At 34.8% G+C, this 19,655-nt stretch overlaps 1 protein-coding gene across 1 annotated transcript in view; it reads right to left on the reverse strand.

The window, feature by feature from the left end:
- Positions 1–3,146: 3,146 nt before the first annotated feature.
- Positions 3,147–19,655, reverse strand: part of CDH8 (cadherin 8, type 2) — a 149,080-nt gene continuing 132,571 nt past the window's right edge. Inside the window, exons 11-12 of the mRNA XM_010186281.1 lie at positions 6,055–6,306; positions 3,147–5,200 (exon numbers count right to left, since the gene is read on the reverse strand). Coding sequence (XP_010184583.1) covers positions 4,707–5,200; positions 6,055–6,306 — 746 coding nt within the window. The 3' untranslated portion in view covers positions 3,147–4,706. The remainder of the gene's footprint in view (positions 5,201–6,054; positions 6,307–19,655) is intronic.

The raw sequence follows: 19,655 nt of genomic DNA on the forward strand, positions 1-19,655 counted from the left end.
TACAGAAAGCTTCCATCAATACTGTCCATCTGCTGCTAATGACAACTGGTACATTCTGAAAGCAAACTCTAGTAATAGTGAATACTATTTTTTTATTGATCTATCTATTTTTTTCCTTTTAGTGAGCTTCAATTTACTAGGACATCCTATTACTGCTGAAAACTTTCCAAAACTGAAAAATAATCTTTTAGAAATCTCTTTTCGCTTTCCTTGATCAGAAATACTTGTGAATATGTGATGCTACTGAATATTCTTTCTATTAACTAAAAAGCACTGTTATTGGCTTTAGATTTTTCAATGTAATTTAAAATACAGAAACAATCCTTTGGTATAAGTAACCCAGACTGTACACTTTAAGTCTTCCTATGACAGTTTTTTGTATTGCTTCTAGTCATGCTTTTTATTTCTTTTATGCAACACTTGATCTCATTCAACTAACAATACTTTCTTTGGACTACATCTGAAAAGTAAGCCACTTGCATACAGTTACTTGTTGTTTGCTTGTTTGGGGGGGGTTTGTTTGTTTGTTTTTAAAAAGACAACTAGGATCATAAAACAGAAGGAAGGGAGCTTGGTGCATTTAACTACTCAAGCCTACCTGCTTGTTTCCAGTTACTGAACACACCAGCTGAAAACAGCTGAAAAAGAGCTATGCAGTCTTAACAAACTTATTTTCTAACGTTATATTCCCATTATGCTCTGGATAGGTGAACTGCTGGAGAAAGGGGCAAGGAAAAGGAGAGAAAATGTCAAATAGGTCAATTAAGACTGAAATTATATCCTGAGAAAATCAGATACAGAAACAGACTACCTGCCAAAGTTTCCTACAGGTGGACAGACGTTGGAGAAGCTTCCTAAGCCTGTTTATCCATTTCTAGAATTCAATGACCATGCAGGCTGTTAAAAAATTTGCCACATACATACATAGGTACATGCAACCACATGGATATAGTATAGTCAATTTCTTTATCGCTGTATATTAATATCAGCAGGTCCATTTCTAGCAGAGCTGTACAAATAAAGTTGTTTTGAACACTCTCTTCTGCAGACATTCTGGCTGTTCTCCAGGTTGAGAATTGTTACTGCTGTGCTGCCCCATAGTTGATGGTATTTGGAATTGCCATAGTGTTAAATATATCTCCTGTGATCAGCAACTGCTGATTTAAATTAAAAACTTCAGCCATTTTCTCTCCTGTATATTTCACAGTCATTTCAAATTAATCATAGACAGAAAGGTATAAATGATACCAGGTGAAAAATGTATTGTGTCTACATGAGCTTTCCATTATTTGATTTCAAGATCATAGCACACAGATAGCATATGCTTTCAGTTACTGTAAAGGACTTAACATGTTGAAGACCTTTAGTCATTTGAGTTTTAATTAGTAAACATGTACACACATTCACTTCACAGTACTTGCATATTGAAATGACTGAGCTGAACAATGTCCAGGTCAAAAATTTATAATTCCACCTTTTATGTGTGGGATAATTTACTTAAGTAATTCTCACAAATGAGTATGAGACACACCTAGGTGAAGGCAAGCCAGAATCAGTGGGACTCTAAGGTGCTTGGCACTTGTAAAAGATTTTAAGGATTCAATTCTCAAATTTATCAGTATTAAGAGTTTTAATTGAATGCATTTTCCTTGTCACTTACAATGAGTCAATTGCTAATTAAATGTTGTCGAAAAAGATGAATTACCATTTTACATGCTAAAAAATAATGTTACTAATATGTCTAAATCTAGATGTGAAATGTAGAATGATATGATTCTAAACCTCCTAAATACCGTTGTTATCTAAAACAATTTTATACTGAATTAATTTCATTGTTAAGAAAGGAGCAAGTACTGGAAAAATGAATGAGCAACTTTTAACTCTCTAGCATGTATTGGTATATATTTTATATTCAAATTACACTGAATTAGTCTGCAGAATTAATCATTTCCCTTCAGTGGGGTAGCAATGACTTCAAGAATAACATGTTGCTATCGACAGATCACAGATTCATCACTTTTTCTCCCTTTTGCATTGTAGATACTTATGTTTAAAACCTTTATAAATGCACAATTTACAGCTATGCCCACAAGTAGTAGCTACTATCTCTTTTTGACTGACAATGATGAGATTTCTGTCATGCTTTGCCTCTCCTACAGTGCCAGTGATGGGATTTTATTTTTCTGCAAATCTTATTGCTGAATGCGCTGTCATGGACTCAGATGGAACTTTTAAATCAAAAAGGCAATCAGAAGGTTATGCAGTTGTGAGTTTTCTTACAAAAGAGTGTTGCAAAACTCTACAGTATATACTGTAACTCATAGTCCGAACTAGCACTTTCCTTTGCTCCTAGCATTGGGATGTAGACTAGAAATTGGCTCAGCCTAAGTTTTGAATCAGACTCTTCCATTTACACTTCTATTACATTTGGCATGGTAAATCAGAACACCCCGACACTTGGTGCAAGTGATTAGTAAGAATGTGTTTGGCTGTTATGACAGTCTGTTACATAAATATGTTTGATTTCACTGAAATCTTGATGACTGCTTATTTTCTATCTTTAGATGACTTCACTGTTTATGGTATTACCAAAATTGCTAGATAAAGTTATTCAGAGGCAATTTTTAAAATGCAGTCTAATTTAAATGAATTGGATACCTTCACTAATTTCAATAAAATCTTTATAATACATTTAGACGTGGTGTCAGTGTATTAGTTGTCTGCAAGCTACAGTCATTAAAACCAGCCATGTCACAGCTAAGGCAAACTAAATGTTTCCATTTTGAAATACAAGCAAAATTCAGGGTGTTGCATTATGACATTTTTGTTTGCAGAACAAACATTACTGAGGAGCTTAAAGAGAGAGGATTGTTTTTACTAGCAGTACTTTAACAAAAATGTGTGAGGTTATTTTTCAGCTTGATGCAGTGAATTAGACACACAATTCCTGTGATCATAGGCTGCTGCAAATCCAATTCTGCAAACACTGTCAAAAATTGCTTCGAACATTATCCATTTTTATTTTGTCTCTATTCAACTAATAATTTTGAAGAAACTACATTCCTCAATGAACTATGAAGTTATTTAGGCAGATTCCTTTCTGCAGTGTACAAGTAAAACTGAAAGAAAAGCAGTAACAAGAAAAGTATTTATAAAAATATATTTCACAAAGTAGGAAACAATACAGGAGTTTCTCTGAATACAATACATGGAGCAAATAAACAAACAATAATATAGCTTCAAAACAAAGTAGAAAATTAAAATGATTTGCATGTAATACGTAGTTTTATTATACAATTGCTACTTCTAAATGGCAAGTTTGGATTACAAATTGAGTATGCTTGCAGCTTCTAGTGTTGTTCTTTCTCTGTGTAAGAGCCCTGGTGCATCACTATGAATATTATAGAAAACAAATGCTAATAACATAAGCAGTAAAATTATGTACACACTGGTTCCTGCTCTAATACAGTGGAGAACTAGAAGAATGTTTTTTACTGTACTGTGTTATGTATGGATTTCTAAAAGTCTATAGTTTAAATATTCACATGAACCAGTTTACTTCCAGCTGTTTGTGCTTGTATTAAAAACACCAGGTACTAGATTTATGAAGAAGATATAAAACTGTCAAAAGTTTTCTCTGGGAAAGTTTTATTCCTGCCAGTATACTCCTAAAATTCAGCTACTGCAAACAGAGAGGTTTCTGCTTTAACCTCCAACAATTTGTCATTTTTCTTTTCAAAACTTACACGTATTAAACATTCATTATACATAGAAAAGAAATCTAACTGATATAATTTAGTTTTCTTCATAGTCTTACTCTATAGATTATCAGTCTTAATAAATAAAAGCAGTAATGGACATCAATAAAATATTTATTTCAAAGATTAAACAAATAAATTTGATCTTTAGCAATAAAATCAGCAATTCTTTCATATATGTAAGTCCATTCCATGTCACAGTTTTTTCTTTCAGAAGACGAAGCACAGGATTGATCCTTCTAGAAAAAAGATCCTTTTGTAAAACAAGGGTTTGTAGCCCTGTCTCTGATTCTCTGCACATTAGTAGGATTTATTACCCATCACTGGAATGGATTAAGAACATGTGAATATTTTAAGGCTTGACACAATATTTAATGATATTCAGTCTGTGGTTATGTGGCCAAAAATTACTGTATGTACAATGTATGGTCACTGCACAGTAGAAGCCAGTAGGAATTTACAATGCTATTACTATTCAGCATTGCTAAGAAGACCAAGATATTGCTTTTAACATTTCTGTGGTGGGATCTTTATTGGCAATGCAGAAACAAACCATTAGGTTTACACATACTGGCAGGAGCTACTGTTCAACAGCAGAATCCCTGCAAGTCCATTTTCTAAGAAAGCACCAATTTCTTTTTAATCTTTTCAATTCACTGAAGATAATCAAAGATCCAAATCTCCATCTTCAGAGTGGTCAAGTGAATATCAAATATCCAAAGACTTCTAGACACTCCACATACTTTACTTCACACTCCACAAAACTTAACCTCCTAACATATACTTTTTTTTTTTTTGGTTCAACATTACAATGTAGTTGATTTTATAGATGACTGGCGCTAAACTTGCCTCTAAAACAAAAAGCCACATTAGTTTTAACTAACAGCAGTGGCCCTAGAATATTACATGATCATTAAGATCAACAGTGAAAAAGTTTGTAATCCACTGTCAAGTTTCTTTGTCACTTTCTCCAACTGAGTAAAGTTCTCCAAGTCTTTTAAAGCGAGGACCCCATTCACTGAGGTAGTCAAAATTCTGATCTGAGTCTGATGTAGAGGATTCCAATGAGCTAAGGGAACCGGCCGCTGACCCTCTTCCTTCATAGCCATAAATCTGTATAGAGTCGTATGGTGGAGCCGTGGGATCATTATCGGCTTCGTGAAGCCTTACATTAATAAATTCGTCAACATCAACACCATTAGGAACAGGTGCCAGACCCTGCCTGGGCATAAATTGAAGATCAGGCTTAATATCCTTACGAGGCAAAAATCCGTTAATTCCATCTGGATTTTGCAAAGTTGCAATGTCAAAAGCTTCTGTATCTTCTTCTCCGCCTCCTTCATCATCATAGCGAATAATATTTTCCCTCACATCTTCATCATCTTTGATGATTAGAGGCTCATTCTTATGTCTTCTTAGTGTTACAAACAGCACCACTATGACTGCAAAGAAAGCACCACAGGGTTATTAGGTAAAAAATTTCCAATCAAAGCACTACATGTTAAGTGTAGTTGTGGAAGGTGACTGGTTGCTTTTTGTGAAAGTAAGAGTAATAAGGGTAGTGAAAAGCTGAAAGACCTGTAACTTCAACCCCATTGAAGTGATGAAAATTTGATCAGCTCTGGTTAGTCCTCTAGTTTTCTATTTTCAGTTCATATTTACATCTGAAGCTCAATTTTGTATAAGCAGCAAGATTTTGCATACTTCCATTTTTGAGCCTCAAATTTAGATAACAACTTTTAACTTTGGAAAAGTTACGAACCTAGGTGAAGTCAAGCTACCATCAGACACTGAACATAGTCTATAATTATCTACATTATACTTGGAGTTTTCCAAAATTAGAGGCTGTTTTTCTGAAACCAGTCCTGATGACAGAAGAAAATTGGTGTCTTTTCTTAATGTGTTGAAATAGACTCACGCTATGTAACTGAAAAGAGAATGAGACAGTAAGGGAGAAAGAGCTTAGATACATCAGTTTCAGAATCATGGATAGATGCATAAAAAGCTCTAAATTAGTTATACTTGGCTTTGTGGCTTAATGCTTAAATCTCAGTTACTGATGTAAATCTCAGGTACAAAGTTAAGCGGCAACGTGCAGAAATAGGCCTCTTCTTTCACTGTTCTCTCCCTCACTTGCTTGATGTGGTACACAAATTTTGTATGTTTTATTAAAATATACAGTTCTTATCTTGTAAAACTGTAATGTCTCTTACGACATTACAATCCAGAATACAAACTCATACAAGTCTTGGAAGATAAAAAATTTTGAACACCAGACTGTGAAATGAATACATACCTAGCAGCAAAATGATGCATGCTAATATTGCAATTAGGGCTCCCATACTGAGTCCAATGGGAAGTACGTATGCTTCAACGTTACAGGACTGGACAATACCATCACTGCTGCAACCACAGACTCGAATAGTGAGAGTGCTAGTGCTGCTCATGGGAGGATTCCCACTATCACTTATTATGATAGGCAGTAGATATACTTCTTGCTTCTGCCGGCTGAATCCACTATGCTTTGCCAATATGCTCAGAGTATTATCTGGAAAAGGGAAAATTTGCATTGTTTCACCACACAGAATAACTGCTAAACCCACAGCCTTTTCCTAACGCGTTCAGAATTCCTCTATACAAACACATATGAACTTTATTTTATTATACTCATTATTTCGACAGCATGTGACACAAATCCTTCCCCTTTCTGTCTAGCTGCCCATGCCTTAAATGAATGAATGCAACCTATGTATCTTCTTGTGTTGTGTGGTATGATCATAATGGCAACGTTTCTTCTCTGCATACATCCTTATAGATGTCTTCCCATCATGATTCATCACTGTTTTTCAAGTCACACAGTTATAAAAATTAAACCAGTACAACAAAGAAAGAAATGAAATGTTAAAAGTAACACAAACTTAATAAAGCACATTAATCAATTAAAACAAATGTTCCATGCATTATAAGCACAAATTGCAAAATATTTTGCCCTGCTATAAAAGATTCTTCTTTTTTATTAATGAGCAATATAAAGACAAACAACAGAAAACCTGAGTGTAGTAAAAATCGTAGGCCTAATTTTCAGCAATCTAAACATTTATTTGGCATCAATTATAACCATAAAATGAACCAAAACAGAACGTGTCTCCCACGAAGGCAGCCATTCTTACCTCTGCATACGTATGCAGATGCTTAATTTTATAAACTTAAAGGCATGCTGACTACACGGCGTCTTACCCATACATAATGCTATTTCTTATCAGCTCTTATAACACAGGGACCATCCACCTAACTAGTAAGAGTGGCCAGAAGAATACAGGTAGTTAAAAAACAAGGATGGGGAGATGAGGCATTTGCACAAATGCAGTTGTAACTTCTATCCTCTTTGTAGTGGTTCAACACCATTTTTGTAAGGTGCTAAGTTGAATTTCTTACAGGATGCCATAAGGCCCGTTTAGCCTTAAAGTTAAACACAACAATGAATATGGCTGTGCCAGTCCATTTACTAGGAAATACAGACATTTGCCTTTCCTATGTATATAAAGCTGAACTTTTAACTCACTAATTATACATGCTTTTTCTCTCCTCTTTCGCATACACAGTTAAACCTCTCATAGTCACTCAGTTCACCATCACATTGTAACTCTTCGAATACTTACATATTTTGTGGTACATGTGATACTTAAAACACTATTACTTGTAATTGATCATTGCAGTCAGTTAAGAAATGAGTTGATTTTACTTACAGTAATCATATAGATTCTATTGTGTATAGTTGTAAGAATTATAAACTCTAGACATTTAAAAACATACTTTCAAATATCGATGATCTTGTATATGCCAGCATGCTTAGATAAAAACCATGATTAATGAGCACATCAAATATGGAAAATACTGATTTATTTACCTATTTAAATATTCACTTTTGCTTTTAAATGCTTTATTCTGTGGAATTAAAAAAAATAATTCAGTATTATGAGTTATATGCTAACAGAGTGCACGTTGACTTGTACTGGCTTGGTTTTTTGTATTCTTTCAGCAAAAATAACACCACAAATTAATAAGAAGATGCCAACAGACACACAGAAAAGGAATATGTGTGTGTGTTACTGAGGAATCCAATGACAGTTTTAAAATAAAGCTGAACATAATTTTTGGGAGAAGGCTATTGTAGCTCATTTCATTAACCTCTCCTCACCTTTGCTACCAAAGTTCATTTTTCTGAAATATTGTGAACAAAAGTATGCCTCCTCATCTTTTATGCTACAAAATGGGCACATGCAATCACTAAAAAACATTCCACGGAGGGAAAGAAATCCCTGAGAGTTATAAAGCAGACATAAGGAAGAGAAGACTTGAAAGACAGGCAGTGTTCATATGACAGATATCACGAAGACCAGATACTTGATTTTAAACCAAAAAAGGTACCTGAAGTGCATGAAAACATGTGTCTGCGCATACATATAGTGACTGTAAGAAAGCTTTTTATCTTTTTTGATCTTGGTACTGGTCAGGTACTCACTTGAAAACAGGAAATAGTTTAGAAATGTTCAATTTGTGCTAGCTGTGATCACCAGGAACATTTCTGACAGCCCATGGTATTTATGCAGCATGTATTGCTGCCCCAACATGAAAGACACATGTGTGCTCCAAATAGCTGGCAGTTTACAAGGTATAAAAGACAGGGATATGCAGAAAAGGGAGAACAGGAAAACATTGATGAAGCCAATACTGTAAAGACATTTTTCATATTAAAAAAAAATTAAAATGCAGTCTTTTATTCTTGAAGTCCTTCTTAGTAAGGAGGCATATTAATAAGGAATAAAGGTAGTTACAGAATATAAACTAAACTTTATCGTGTCCTGAGCCTATATCAAGATATCAACCAGTAAATAACTCCTATAGGTGATTCATTACTGCCATAAAACAGTGATGAAGAAAGATTATTTGATATTTAAGGACATGGGGTAATTGTCTCATACAAAAGAAAAAAGAAAGTTTATTTTCCCATTCAGTGACTAAGAAATTCAACTGAAGTTCAGGGTCTTTGATTTTGCAGTCTTACTGTTTCTCTTCCTGGTGGAATCACCTACCAATCACACTTATGCAGCCGAGAAAGGTTCTCAGTATAATTTATATTGCAGGTTTTGTAATTGTTTCAGAATTTTTCAAAGCATTTGGAGTACATAACACATGAAGATCAACCTAAAAAATCAACTCTTTTATAAAGCAATACAAATATGATCACTTCATGATAACTTTGCAGAACAAAGAGGATTTCTAATGATTTTTACTTCCAGGAACCCTGAGGTTTTTATCAATTCAAGTTAGAAACAGTCACATCAAAACTGATGGTACCCTGGAGCTAAATAAATAGTCTAGTCCTTCATTGTGCCCTTTTTAAAATTAAAGGAAGTGTATGTGTTTACTGAAGATAAATTTCAGGTATAAGCTCTTAAGAATTCTGACAACTCAAATAGGACCAAAGTCCTTGATGACACCCAGTGTTACAGGTGCCACTGTGATGCAGTAGAAAAGTCAAGTGTGTTTTAAGTCAACAATTAGCACACATTTAGAATAAAACAAAAACTGCACTCCTCCTTCTTGGTTGAATGTCTTATAGATTTAAATACACATGTGTGCAAGTTAAACCACTTCCAGTGTCATACTTGCTCTCTAGCTGAACTGCAAGGAACAAAGGGAAATGTTATGTTAGTAAAATTATATTGTAGCTAAGTTTTCCTGAATATCAGTACGTACAGCTTTACCAAAGTTAAGTGTGACTACCACACCTAATGTAATGTGTACCTGATAGGGTTTTTCCTTTTCTGCACCCACCCATTTTCAAACACTGAAAAATAAATTTATTTGTCCATTTGGCTTTCTCCTGCAAAATTAAAAAATATCTCAGCATAAGTTGCATAGTTAGTCCTTTTACTTTAACCTCTCAATAGAGAAAAAAACCCGTGGGGCTCAGTTCCCAGCTCTTTCTGTCTTTGAGACAAATCCCCCTCAGAAGTGTCACATCTATAGTCATTTATTCAGAACTCCATAGCCTTTCCTTTTTTTTTTTTGGTAGGGGGATTGGGCTACATGATCTTTAAGGTCTCTTCCAACCCAAACAATTCTATAATGCTATGACTTTTACAGTTATATTACATATGACTTCTTGTGCTTTAGAAATCTGTTCCTTTCTATAAGCCTAGTACAGTCTTTCTCTGTCCAAGCTGGAGGAAAGGTTTGACACGCTGAGCATCTCCGCCCTTTACAGATACGCAAAAGATGTAAGGCACCTGCTTTAGGAAGAAATAAAAATAAAGAAGCTGCTCTTGTTAGTGACAGCTTCAGATCCCTTCCATCTTTCTGACACACTCGCTGCTACTCTGCTTGGTTCAGCATTTTCTAATAAGCCAGAATCAGAGGGTTAAAAAAAAAAAGTGAGAAATGAAAAGTATTATAAAGAGACAAATATAAGAGAGCAGAAAAAGCAAGGAGGAGGAGGGATGGAGAAAATAAAGTGCCCATCTCTGTCAATCATTGAAGCTATGCTGAGCATAAGAAATTACCTGGAACCAGTAATGGTTATCAATTCGAGTTCGAAAGACTTGAAGTCTATCGATAAAGCAAGATATTTGGGACATTAGCTGAACTATTTAAGTGTCGAAGAAGTTGTAACAGTTGAATAGTTAGTGCTATGTAAGAACAGATGCAAGACAAGGAGAGAAGAGAATAAACTTTCCTTTTTTAACAGAGGGTTTATTTAAAAGAAAATCCTGCTGTGTTACACTGAAGTTGAATTTATTGTGCTGGGGAAGAAACTGGCAATCAGAAGTAGTCAACAGGAAAAGCAAAATGAAATGAACAAGTTGTTTTGCCAGTGGATGGCAAGTACTCAATATTGCCTTGAGAATCTGAATTTTGTTTACCAGCAAACTCCTTCCCCCTTCTTTGTTATGTCCAAAAATAAATATACCTTGGTGTTGCTGGAGATGAGACTCTTGATTGAAGAATGGTGACTCTCTGATTGACACTTTAGTCAGTTCCCAGAACTTGAAAATAAATCCTAGCAGCTGATTAGCAATAAACGGCAATTATCTAATTTGCTTTCTCCTCTCTGTGGACATCTCGCTTCCCCATAACTGACAAAACAGTGGGAAACTTCTCCAGGAAATGCTTCCAGCAATGCTGTCTGAATTAACTGGGCAGCAGGTGCTCAGCAGGAGAGGGGACAATCACTTTCCACTCATCTTTCCAATTAACTTGCTGATCCCTCATAATAGCACTGTTCAGGTTATTTATTTATTCATGTTACTTTTAGCAAAACAAGGAAAATTAAATGCAGAAAAAAAGAACACCTCTCTGTTAAAAAAACTTTGAGGTGACCTGCCACAGGCAAAGAGTGACACAGGCTTGGGGACGAGTGGCTGGAGCTGCCATGCAGAAAAGGACCTGGGGGTGTTGGTGGACAGCAGGATGACCATGAGCCAGCACTGTGCCCTTGCAGCCAAGAAGGCCAATGGCATCCTGGGGTGTATCAGAAGGGGTGGTTGTAGGTCAAGAGAGGTTCTCCTTCCCCTCTACTCTGCCCTGGTGAGACTGCATCTGGAATATTGTGTCCAGTTCTGGGCCCCTCAGTTCAAGAAGGACAGGGAATTGCTTGAAAGAGTCCAGCAGAGTCACAAAGATGATTGAGGGAGTGGAGCATCTCCCTTCTGAGGAGCGGCTGAGGGAGCTGGGTCTCTTTAGCTTGGAGAAGAGGAGACTGAGGGGTGACCTCATTCATGGTTATAAATTTGTAAAGAACGAGTGTCAGGAGGAAGGAGCCAGGCTCTTCTCAGTGATAGCCAATGACAGGGCAAGGGGCAATGGGATCAAGCTGGAGCATAGAAGGTTCAACCTTCAGGAAACCATAAGGAAAAACTTTTTTACCGTAAGGGTTACATAGCATGGCCCAGGCTGTCCAAGAGGTTGTAAAGTTTACTTCTCTGGAGACAAACTTGTCTTAACTCATCAAAAATTTTTGCATCACTGTAAGGTCAGAGTAACAGAGCTCCAGGAATACATAACTACAGTTTAGATCTGGAGCTCATTTTTACCTTTTTTAAAACATAAATCATTTAGATCATTGGATGACTCTCAGTTCCTGAAGTTGATAAGTAGAATTGCAAAACGACCATTAAAGAGACTGTTACAGGAATATCTCCCTCACAGCTGGAACAAAGAATGACAATGCAGAAAGTCTTTACAAGACATTACAAGACACTTTACTGTTGATGTGTAGGCAAAAGTAGCTAGAATAACCACAACCGAGAACATGCTTGCCACAGGGCCAAGTGCTTCCTGTAGATACCCAAATGTTCTCAAGACCCCTGATCTCTTTTGAGGTTCTTGGATGAAAGATTCTGAGAAAGTGAATATGTATTAATTTTAATGCAAAGCTACTTTTGTATTATCTGGACATGAGCGACTTTAATTGCATTGACATCAATCTGGATGTGAAATTAGCAGGCAGGAGTCAACTTCTTCATCTTCTAATTTGTACAAGAATACTAGTTGCAATTTTAAGTTTGACTAAAAAATGTTAGGAAAGAAATAAAAAATGGAAGTAGTCAGTTTACATCCAAGTGTTATTTTCTCTGCACACATTATTTCAATTCTTTAATTCCCTCATGTTTTCTTTAATATTTTGAGATCAGTGGACTTCCCTGTTGTGTAACTTTGAGAACTTTTACAATGTTTTCCGTAAGATCAAATTATTAATGGTATTAAGGACTTTGTGGTAGAAATTGTTATCTATGCTGGATATGTTACTTATGGGAATAAAGAATTTTAATTGGAAACTTTACAGCTGGCAACACTAGAACAACAGAAATACATGTTTCTTTGTGTTTATTAGAGCTATCTTTTTGTGTACATTTTTTCAGTCTGAAAGAGATGTAATAAGTAATACAGAGACGTACTTGGCACAAGTAGAAGAACAGCAAGAATATCCTTACTGTGAATTCCCTGCTTTTTTTTTATAATGAAAAAACAGGGACAGCTCATTCACTTCCTTTTTTAGTTCATAAATGGCAGTTATTCCCATACAAAAATACGAAATATCTAATTAAGTATTTAACATAAAAGTTTCAGTGGAAACTACTGAAGTACAAGCAGAAAAAAAACCAAAACGTATGACATTCTAAGAAATGTTAGCTTTATAATATTTAGCAGTTGTCTGCAAATGCACTAGAAGAGAACACTCAAGAGAATGCTAAGATAGCATTTCAGGTCTTTGCGTAACTATTCTCTCATGTACGCATCATCTGTAATACTCACTATTCAGTACTGGAGACCTTACAACATTAAACACAGATTTTCAAAAGAGCTGTAGTAATCCTGGAATTTATTGTTTTCTTCAAAACTGAAACCTAAAGACAGACAAATAGTGGAATATAGGGAAGATTCCAATCCCCATTTTAGACTGGGAACTAATTAAGTTGTCCAAAGACATGGAGTTCTCTCAGAAAGTCTCCATATACACTCCATGAGCTATAAACCATACTTTGATCATTATTCTTTTGGATATTTTATCAATAGTACATACTTTTCTATAAAAGGACTTACAAAACATATTTAGATTGGTAGAATCACACCAATTAAGACCAATGAATGCAGCCCCAACAGTTGACTATTTGTAGTCCTACATGTGCTATCTCTCTGTCAACTCAATTGTTTTGAAATCTTTTCTTATTGTTGTAATTACAAAAGCAGTGGAAAAGAATATTCATGACTTGCTTTCTGATTTAGCACAAAAACCAGAAAAGGCAACTCAGAGCATACCCTCATCAATGTTCAACTTGTAAAAGAACTATTCAGAGACGGGCTCTGATCTGAAAAACTGATTTGTACATTTCAGAGCATGCTTAAGAAGTTAGAAGCATAAGTTTCTTGCTTCCAAAAGAATGCAATTAAAATGCTTTGAGAGATACACCCGTGTTTATGTAAGACAGGTGTTTTTTTGTTTCTGCCTTAAGCTGTAACCCTTTTTAGAGGAATAACTGATTAAAAGGGAACAATTTTGAGTTTGCATGTTATGAATTTGCCAGTCATTAGTAGATGAAAAACCAATCTATTAGTTCATTAGCATAACAATTTTTTTCATGATTAAACTTAGTATTTTCAACATAGGTATATTTATGCACACCAAATAAATTTTTATGAAAACTCATATATGTATATATGTAAATAAGTTAATATATAACATGACTGTGTCAAGATGATCTTCTCTGATGACCAAATGTCTCAAACAAAATCCTCTTGAACAGCAGTTTACAAGGATGATGACCCTTTGCCTAATCTGTATGATAAAAGCATAAATGTTCTATTTAAGTAGAAGGTTTATAAAATAATCTGAAAATAAAAAAATGCCATTTTTACTGTATATTTAGTCTGATTTATGATAGCCAAACTATGTGGGCACTGAGGCATTCACAGGTATTTCAAAATGGCCTGCTTTTCATGAGTGTCAAAAATTTGTGATGTCTTCAAAAAAGCAGATTGATGACTGCTATCAAATTTGATAGCAGGCATCAAGTCCAAAAGAAAAAAGTTTTTATGCTATAAAAATTCAGCTGACTGATCAAACTGTCTCTCCTGCACCATAGTAAGTCATATGCCATACTGACATAGAATCATAGAATCATTAATGTTGGAGAAAACCTCCAAGATCATCATCACCACCACATATAATACACAAAAATGTGTGTGGTAATACACAAAACATTCCTATAACACATTAGCAAACACATGAATAAATTTTTATTTTTCTGGAGACCTGGACTTTCTGGAATCTCTTAAAATGCCAGTAAGAACACAGGGGGAAAAAAAGTATTTCTTGTGAAAAAATGTCACATATTTTGTATGTTTGATTATTTATATTTTTTTTACTAATGGGCCTAAATAATAATCGCTTATGCCAGAACAGAACTGCTTAATCAATTAATGATTGAAAAAAAACAAACTGATTTCCAGGTCATGTATTCCTTTGCAGAAATAAAAAGTGCTGTTGGGAATTCTGAATCACGAGCAAAGTAATATGTAATAGTGTACAAGAATTTGTCACTCTCATGTTAAAATTTCTTGGAAAGAAGAATAATTATGTTAATAGCTCTGTGATGAAGAACATGTAGTAAATAAATTCTTGACAGAATAAAAAAAACCCCACAGAAAAATTAAAAGCAAAGTGAAGGAATAAGCATTTCCTCCTACCTTTTTCCCTTGAAAAATGTGAACTTTAGATAATAGTCTGTATAATTTCTAGTTCTATTCCATTGGAAAAGTCTGAACTTTAGATAATTGTCTCTTAAGTATTCTAAAGCTTTCCTTTGACCTTTAGTCCAGCAGAGCTATAATCAAACATATCTATATGGTCACTTGCAGTTTAGCTGCAACTCTTATATTTTGTACCTTGGGTTTTTTTTAACCCATTGAAGAAAGGACAGACAATCCTTGCTTATGAGGTAACAATGTAGAATCACACATCGAGTCTGAAACAATACAAGTTTCATTGTTAATGGGATAGAGAAATAATTAGGACATAATACCTCTCTTCTTACAAAATTTACATACACTAATGGCAAGTCAAGCCAGGGAATTTTGCGCTCTGGGTCTGTTTAAGCTACACAGTTACCACAGTTGTCTGAACTGTACCTAACATACCTGATTTTAATCTCACCTGCTGTTATGCCCATTTATCTCTTCTGAAACCCCTGGTGCCAGTTATGATTGACATTCCCATAATCTGAAGCAAATTCAAGCCAGTGAAGATTTAAGATATGCTAAAACAGCACTGGCTTTTGCCTCTCATTTTCTCTGCTGTATTCAACAAGCCAGTCACAAACTTGTTTACTAATAATCACACTACTTTGACATGCTTTACTTTATTCGGATCACATCACTACATGGCATATGCGTTGAATGTTACCTCTGTAAAGTGTAAGAATTAATGCGAGTTGCCAAGCTCTAGTTTAGAAATAGAGATGAAATGGCTGTCAAATGTGCTTAGCATTAAAAATACATTATTAACACAGCAATTTGCATAGACTGATGGATCATTTTTGAAATCTACATATTCTAGTTAATTCTATTATCTTGTTATTTGAACCAAAAAATTTCAGAAAGTAATACTGTGTTTTATAGTGCTTTGATAAAATTATGGCTATATTTTACATTTGAACCAAAACCTTTTCATTACTGTCTTAACAGTTTCCAACAAAGTGCTGTAAAGATAAATAAAAAAGCCAAAATATCCCAGGGCTTTGTTATCTGTATTTCTCCTTAGGAATAATGGATTCTTATGCTTATTGTTTCTATGACTGTGTCTAGGAGGCGAAAATAATAAAAGACAGGTACCTAAGACTCTTAGGTCACTGTGAGATTTACAGTTTTACACATAGCATTCTTTTGGGGTTCTTTTATGTGTAAAGCTAAATCTCAGGCAGATTCAATGAACTTTATAGTACTTTTGATAAGAGATGGAAAAGTTCCAAGAATTCCACCCTATGTTCTTTACCTTCCTTACTTCACATACATACTTCAGTTCTTACTTCAGTAACTTTCTTCTAGGGTCTGGAAAAGTTCAGTCTCTTCATGACTATGAAGACAATGTCAGAGGTTTGAAGTGAATCTTTCTTTCTAGAATATGAACTATGAATACTCTAGTAAGAAAAAGAAAACTTAAGTAGGAACATTTTGGTTTTTAAATGTGATGTGTTCTTCACTTTTAAGTGAGTTTCACACTAAGCAACTTGACATCCACTTCTCCATGCCATGGTGATATTCTTTTCTGTTCCAATACCGTATGGAACATATACATGCACACAGCAAGAATTTAAAACAATTTACCAGAAGATCATATAGCAATCCTTTAAAACTGAATCTGGAATTGGAAATATCAGCCATATTGAAGTTTGGTTACAACAGTTGGAGAGTCAAATTTAAGACATAACAGTGTATTTCGATTATATTACTTTTTTTATAATGTTCACTTTGAAATACAATGGCAGAAAGCAACCACCAGACTATAAAAAAACCCAACTAGCATTCATTGGAATGCTGCTTATTTGTACTGGTGCAAAAAAGGTCTCGTCAGTATTTCCATTATAAAATGTCAATTTGCAGGGGTTTATAAATCTCACATTACTTACTATGAGAAGAAATTTAGAATGTGTACTCTCTGCCAAAGAGCATTGAAAGTTAAATATAACTTACGTTGGCTGAGGCATTTTAAGTCAGAAAATAAAAAGAGATTTCGACTTAACATTTTCTTGAGCTGGTGCCACTTAAGAAAAAAACTGTGACTTTGATTTTAAAAAGTGCCAGATCCTGCAGTTCTTGTATACACAGAACTCCCTTTAACTTCACCGAGAATAATTTCTGTGAAAGAACTGAGAGGAGAGCCATTATACATTTTTGTAAATGTCATCAAGAGTTATATTAGCTTTTTGCAATTTGAAAGACTGAAATGCTATGGTATAAGATTGCCCCTGGGCACATAGACAGCATGATAATGACTTTCTGAAGTTTCTCATATGCAGATTACATATAACAATAACAATTTGTTACCATCAGACCATTAATGGCAGCAATTTATACCCTTTGTCTTATACCCAAAGTATACACATAATGTCTTTTTATATGCACACCTCTCAATGAGGATTCATCTCCTGTGGTGAAGACTGAGGGTCATTTGAAATGCAGGGAACAGCAAAATGTATCCATAGAAGGAATTTCAGTGAGTGAAAAAAACAATTTCCTGTCTATAGAGCGGAATAGATTGTATAAAGTTTTCAAATGAAACATTCCAGATACTTCTGGGAACATTTGTGCACATCTTGTAAGCATTGGGAAATCTTGGCATAGCCAGAAGTTTCAAACCAACATACACAGGCAGATTACTGGGAATTAAAGCAAGTCTATGGGAGCACACGTGCATATGCATTTAAATTTCAAGACCGGGACATACTGCAAGACCCTAACTTTGCTATACACATTGTGTAATACAATACATAACTTGAAAAGAAGAAGGAGCCAGGGAAAGATGTCAACATTTGAATTCTGCCTCACCACCGTAAAGATATTACAAAGTCAATGCTTATATTGATAAATATCTGCAAACAGATATTGTAAACCCTAATGGCAGCAGTTCATAAGATGTTCTAGACTTTTCAGAGAATCACAGAATGGTTGAGGTTTGAAGGGACCTCTGGAGGTCATCTGGTCTACCCTCCTGCTCAAGCACAACTACCTAGAGCCTAGGATAATGTCCAGGCAGTTTTTCAGTATCTCCAAGGATGGAGATTTTGCAAATAGTAAAACATTTGTTAGTCATAACTGAAATATATATGCAACAAAACAGAAGACATCTTATTCATTCATTCTCTTTGTATCAAGCTGAGAAGTGATAAGGTACAAATATATAATGAAACTCTATGCTAAGAGAACAACTTGCATACCACAGTGAAATTGTTCCCTGTTTTCTAATTTATGATGAAGACTCTGACAAAATACAAATTAAGTGTATAAGCAGAAGCTGCAATAAAAATATGAAGCAGGATCAAGTAAAAGTATTACAAGAGACTAGACAATTCTACTGGCTAAGGAGAGTAGATCTAAATGTATCAAAAAAGCCTCCAAGCTCATGAAAAGAAAACTTAGTTTAAAAGAAGAGAAGAAAAAACCCAAGATACTTTGAAAAGACACGTTTCCTTATTGGGAAAAAGAAAAGAAACAAGATTTAGAAAAACAATTTTAATCTATAAAAAGCTAAGGTTTTTATAAAGAGCTATGAAGCAAGTGGTTCTGCTAGACAGACTGCGTTAGCATAAAGCAAAATTTAGCAAATATATCTTTTAGTCTTGCATGTTATCAGAACAAAAGCATAAAATAGGAGAAAGTTGATTTGCTATAAAAATTAGTTTTCTCATTTAAAAATAGAAAAAAGTAGCAGAAAGACAGAAGTTGTAATATTGTAGGATAGATAAAGATGTTATAGAAGGAGATGTATGGTGTAGAGTCAAGTCTAAACTACCTTTCTTGATATTTAGTATTCCAGCTTGTATCAAAGTTACAACAATGCTTTAGCTACTAAAGCTGTCTTTAGACTGGGCTCCACCATTCCCTTCCCTGAGCTGCAGAATAACTTCTACATGTTTTCTAACTGGGAGTTTCAGAAGCCAGAGAGGCACCATAATGCACTCAGTCTTCACCAGTCCATAAGGATCTGCTAACAGGTGCCATCACTGTCATATGTGAGCATCAGATGAATGTTTTAAAAGAACGTCTGCAGTTTATGTATGGTGCAATGACAGGCACAGTGACTAAATGCCTTGTCCAAAATCATACAGGAAACCTGTAACCAAGCTATACAAAACTATTCTGAACTCTAGAACAATTCCTTAACCAAAAAAAATCACTCCTGTAGAGTACTCTTAGATCAGAAGGGCTTAATCTTTATTGGGATGAACACTGTATAATTTACAGAAGGGTCATATATAATGGATGAAACTTACAGAAAGTCACATGACAGAGTTAAACAAGGTTAGGGAGTGACAAGTTCAAAAAGGCTACATAAGACTTTTTAATCTTAATTCTCATTATTTCCTATAACCTAGATTTTAGCCTTGATTTTAGGATAGACTGAATCAGTGTTTCCTAACAAAGCACAAAGAAAACAAAAAGGTTCTGTGTTTTTATGAAAGCAGTGTGAAACTGTTGTGTTATTTATAACATTCTAAAAATTAAAGAGACAAAAAAAGTCAGTGTTCATGTTCCAAACAGGCCAAAATTCTATAGGATGCAGCGGAGCATTTTCATCAATATTCAGTGATTATTATTGATGTTCCTTTTAAGGTTTAT

The sequence above is a fragment of the Mesitornis unicolor genome, unplaced genomic scaffold (genome assembly GCF_000695765.1).
Source record: "Mesitornis unicolor isolate BGI_N332 unplaced genomic scaffold, ASM69576v1 scaffold23030, whole genome shotgun sequence".
Classification (NCBI taxonomy): domain Eukaryota; kingdom Metazoa; phylum Chordata; class Aves; order Mesitornithiformes; family Mesitornithidae; genus Mesitornis; species Mesitornis unicolor.